General features: G+C 46.9%; 1 protein-coding gene across 1 annotated transcript; it reads right to left on the reverse strand.

The window, feature by feature from the left end:
• Window positions 1-3,028: 3,028 nt before the first annotated feature.
• On the reverse strand, window positions 3,029-4,714 carry LOC135823014 (uncharacterized). The gene has a single exon (XM_065335850.1). It carries the CDS (start codon window positions 4,712-4,714, stop codon window positions 3,029-3,031), a length of 1,686 nt encoding a protein of 561 aa, XP_065191922.1.
• Between the last annotated feature and the right edge of the window lie 472 nt (window positions 4,715-5,186).

The following is a 5,186-nucleotide window of genomic DNA, read 5'->3' on the forward strand; positions in this document are numbered from 1 at the left end:
TCCCTCCCCGTGCAGTTCAGTAACCCGCACGTAGTATCACAGATACATCGTATTCTCTCTCTCCCCCCGTTTACCCGCAGTTATTAGTATCCTATTCTCTTACTATGTGCTTCCATAGCTTTTACTATGTTCTTCCATAGCCACTTCTAGGCTAAGCCTTCGCCGTCATTTTATTGGGTCGTCATCCCGTTTGAATGTGCGAAGTGAAATAAAAACCAACCAACCAACCAACCAAGTCAACAGGCTCCAGTTGGCCGATGACCCACTCAAACAACTGGTCCTTTCTCGACATCATTTTCTTCTCAGAAAACGCCTCGCTCTTCCGCCAGGTTCGGAGCAGAGGAGCCTCGACCTCGTAGGTCCACGGACTCATCTCGAACAAAAAGAGGGAACAAAACAAACCTTGAACAGACGAATGTCGAATAACTGCTCAACTCAAGCAAAGACAAATGTCTTGAAACTAATTTTACTTGAAAGACACTGTTTTTCCGCCAAGCGTCACTCGTACCAGCGGCAACGCAGCCGATTTCCCCACGTCAGACGCAGCAGCGTCTGACGCTCAAACAAAAAGAGGGAACAAAACAAACCTTGAACAGACGAATGTCGAATAACTGCTCAACTCAAGCAAAGACAAATGTCTTGAAACTAATTTTACTTGAAAGACACTGTTTTTCCGCCAAGCGTCACTCGTACCAGCGGCAACGCAGCCGATTTCCCCACGTCAGACGCAGCAGCGTCTGACGCTCAAACTTCCCGCGTTGCGTCAGTTGCCATGGAAAAGCTCATGATTCTGACGCTGACGCAGCATTTTTGCCGTAGTGTGACCGAGGCCTTAAGCGGGATTCACAGAAGCTTTTTTGCGATGCGACACGCGATGCGACAGCCGCGAAACCGGGAAATCCCCAAATCGCAACCATTGCGGACCCTACGCAACTGACGCAACTGCGCCATCGCAGGCCATCGCAGAAGTAAGTTGAGCTTGGCTCAACTTTTGCGATGCGATGCGATGCGACAAGCGATTTGGCGTACGATTTTGACCTTTTCTACAGCAAAGTTGTACAAAGGTGCAAGAGTTGCCTATAAATTTGTACAAGTTGTATCAAACCGCGCGAATATCATGGTGACGTAGCCAAATCAGCAAGATGTTGTCGCATCACTGACTTCTTCTGTGAATGGTATTTCGCGAGTTCGCATCGCACGCGTCCGTCGCAGATCGCGTCGCATCGCGTGTCGCATCGCAAAAAAGCTTCTGTGAATCCCGCTTTACACATCAATGCGTATAATACGGTATTGATATGATGTGAAGGCCATCATTTACATAAGGGCATTCCATTGATTGGTGACAGAAAAAACGAAAGAAATTATAGCAATAAAAACTGCTTTATGGCAGCTTTCTAAAAAAAAGTTATTGTGTTCTAGTCCTGGGTCCGGCATAGGCTATAGAAAATTTTTAAAATTGCTTCCAAACTGGCCTGGACTCCGTCTAAAAAGTAAGAAATTAACGAAATGTGAGTGCCGAAAATTAAAATTTCACACAAAACCTCACAATAATCACACACAGGATGAAAAGCTAGAAGACCTTTTCCCTTCGTGATCCTCTTTCCCATGCATGCATGTTGGTGCAGTACAAGTACAGTGTCAGACTAAACAAGTGTTGAAAGCAGTATTTGATTGTCAAGTGTTGTGATTATTGTGAGGTTTTGTGTGAAATTTTAATTTTCGGCACTCACATTTCGTTAATTTCTTACTTTTTAGACGGAGTCCAGGCCAGTTTGGAAGCAATTTTAAAAATTTTCTATAGCCTATGCCGGACCCAGGACTAGAACACAATTGCAGAATGGCTCAGACCACGCAGTGGTTGCCAGCTATTCTGGATTATATGAAGAATGCGATGTCGAACATATCAACGTGTTTGGCCTAGTTTCCTAGCATGTGACAGCTTTTTTGTAGTGAATAATTTATGTTTTATTTTGTTTTTGTGCGTTTTCATGCGCATGCTTGTATAAAATAGCCCGTGTTACCCTTCAGCCAGTTGGCCTTTTGTATTGCGAGCGTTGGAGAACATAAGGGCGGGCACGGGTGGGACGTTGATATGTTCGACATCGCATTCTTCATATAATCCAGAATAGCTGGCAACCACTGCGTGGTCTGAGCCATTCTGCAATTATATTTCAGAATGCTCTGTCTCCATATCAACGTGATTTTGTAGCTTTACTGTCAGTGGTTGACAGCGTCTTTTGGCGGGATAGGACCGCATTGGCAAATGAGATATCATGTTGAGGCTTATAGTAAAATTTCTGGAAGACAGACTGACTACTCCAGTCAGCTGCTTTCAGGATTTCATTTGTTGTGACGCCGGAGTCGGCAGCGGCCGAGGCAGATGCACCCCTTGTGGAGTGTGCCTTGAAGATAGATGTATCAATACCTGCTTGTGAGAGGCAGGATTTAAGCCACCGTGCGACCGTAGAGGAGGTCACCGCCTTGTGAGGCCGAATGGTCGCAAGGAATACGCGAGTCTCACCCGAGCGGTGAGGCTTGGTTCTTTGTTCGTATTCCATCAAGGTTGTGACCGGGCAGAGTTTAGCCTCATCCGGAAATTTAGCAAAGAAGAATTCAGTCAGAGGTCTCGATTGTCGAGACTGTTTTGCGAGGGCACCTGTTTGAAAGGTTACGCCTTCTGGAGAGAAATGTTGAAATTTAATATCAAGATTTGCTAAATCAACCGACCGGGATGGTCGAGTTAACGCAAGTAGCATGGCAGTTTTGTGAGCAAGACTGCTCAGTGATAAGTCATTGTTATTGCCCAAAGATACAATATATGACAACACCTGGGCAACATCCCAAGTGGTACTATATCTGGGCTGTGGGGGTCTTTGGTGGAAAACTCCCTTTAGGAGTCTTATGACCAGGGGATGCTGTCCAGCATCATAGCCATCAATTTTATCATGGGCAGATGAGATTGCAGAGCGGTAGTTATTGATAGATCTATACTGGTAGCCGTCTTTGAAAAGAGACGCCAGAAAGTTGATTATGACAGAGACATCACTTGAAAAGGGATCTGAGTCCCGTTCAGAACACCAGCTACTCCATTTGTTAAACAAGGAATCATACGTCTTACTAGACTTCTCTCTCCACGATGCGATGAGGAGGTCTGAAGCCTCTGTTGAAACTTCATTGCTCGTGAACTTTTTCCGCAGATGTTCCACGCGGCTAGACGAGGGTTTATGTCGGGTCTGTTCACACTGTGTGTGGGTTGGATGAGGTTGTCCATCTCCGGTAGGAGGAGTGGCTCTGCTATTAACAGCTCCAGCAGAAGCGGGTACCATGGCTGACTGGGCCACACCGGGGCAACCAGTATCACCTGCGCTTCTTGCTCCTTGACCTTGGCTAAGGTTCTGCCGATCAGGTTCCATGGCGGATTCGCATATCCGTGATATCTGGTCCAATCCAGAGAAAATGCATTCGTTTCCATTGCCATGGGGTCTGGCCGCCAGCTGGCAAATAGCGGAAGCTGGTGAGTCAGCCGAGATGCAAACAGGTCCACGTCCAGGGGGCCCATGATCTTGTTGATTACTTGAAAAACTCTTGGATGAAGCATCCAGTCTGATCTGTCTTTCATCGTCCGCGATTCCTCGTCCGCGACTACATTCTTGGATCCTGCCAGGTGGGTCGCCTGCAGAACTATCTGCCTTTCCATGCACCATGACCACAGATCTCGTGTTAGATGGTTCAGGGTCGCTGACACGGTTCCCCCGTACTTGTTGATGTACGTCAATGCTGTTGTGTTGTCCATTCTCAGGAGTATTGTAACATTTTTGCGAGATTTCGCAAAGGTTTTCACAGCCAGAAATGCTGCCAGCAGTTCGAGACAATTGATGTGCATCTCTCTTTCCGAGTGTGTCCAAGGTCCACCCGTGCGGTTGCCCTGACACACCGCACCCCAACCAATTGTCGACGCGTCTGTTTCTATCACCAGGTCTGGTTTGGGAGACAAAAGGTTCCGGCCGTTCCATTCTGATAGGTGATTTATCCACCAAGATAGCTCGTTCAGAGCTTCTCTTGTCAGCGGACACGGAAGATTGTAGTCCTGACGGCCCTCCTCCAAGGAGTCTTGGAGACAGTTTTGAAGGTTTCTGTAAAACAGAGGAGCTTGCGGCACTGCTTGTGCTGCATGGTTCAGTTTGCCCAAAAGGCGAGAAACCACAATCGCTGATTGATGAGGCTCCTGATGTAACTTTCTTGCCTCTGCACGAGTTTTCTTCAATTTCTCGCCTGGGAGTTTCATTGTCATGGTTTCTGAGTTTATCGTGAAACCAAGAAACTCTACTTCCTTGCTGGGAGTGAGTTGCGACTTCGGGAAGTTCACCACGAATCCCAGATTTTGCAGAAGGAAAATCAGACCGCCCGTGTGGTCGATTGCTTTGCTTTGGCTGTCTGCCATGATCAAGATGTCGTCTATGTAGATTATCAATCTCAGACCGAGGGATCTCAGAACGACTACTACTGCTCTGGAGGTCTTGGTAAAGACCCACGGAGCTGACGACAGACCGAAGGGCAGGCAATTGAACTGGTAGAGTTTGTTCTGCCACACAAAGCGTAGACAGTTTCGATCGTTCAAGTCCATTGGGATCGTGAAGTAGGCATCCTTCAGATCGACTTTTGTCATGAAGTCTCCCTGACGAAGCAGGTCTTTCAGCATGTGAATTCCCTCCATTTTGAAATGGACTGGTTCTATGAATTGATTCAAGGCTTTGAGGTTTATTATTGGCCTGATGGCTCCGTCCTTCTTTGGGACTGCAAAGAGTTGAGAGATGAAACTGGGGGGCTCCGCTCCCATTATTGTGGGCATTGAAACTTCTGAAATTGCCCCTTTGTTGATCATCGAGATTACCTCGGAAGAGATTTTTGTTCTCTCTTCCTCTCGAAACACAATCTCTCGTGGAGGGTGAGCCTGAAAAGGTCTCTGCAACCACTGAATCCTGTACCCTTGAATACAGTTCAAGACCCACTGGTCTGAGCTTATTGCCTTCCAATTCTCTGCAAACATTGCTACTCTCCCCGCAACTTGGGGTCGTTGAAACACAACAGTCTCCGTCATGTCTTTGACACACATTTGTTTCAGAGCACTCACAACAGAGGACATTGGATAAGGTTGAGCAACTTTTATTTCCTTTAGAGGAAGGGGT

This window comes from Sycon ciliatum, chromosome 8, assembly GCF_964019385.1.
Source record: "Sycon ciliatum chromosome 8, ocSycCili1.1, whole genome shotgun sequence".
NCBI lineage: Eukaryota > Metazoa > Porifera > Calcarea > Leucosolenida > Sycettidae > Sycon > Sycon ciliatum.

What these genes read in the sequence shown, in the direction of transcription:
- LOC135823014 (XM_065335850.1), bottom strand. Translation starts at nt 4,714, where the DNA reads ATGGAGGGAATTCACATGCTGAAAGACCTGCTTCGTCAGGGAGACTTC.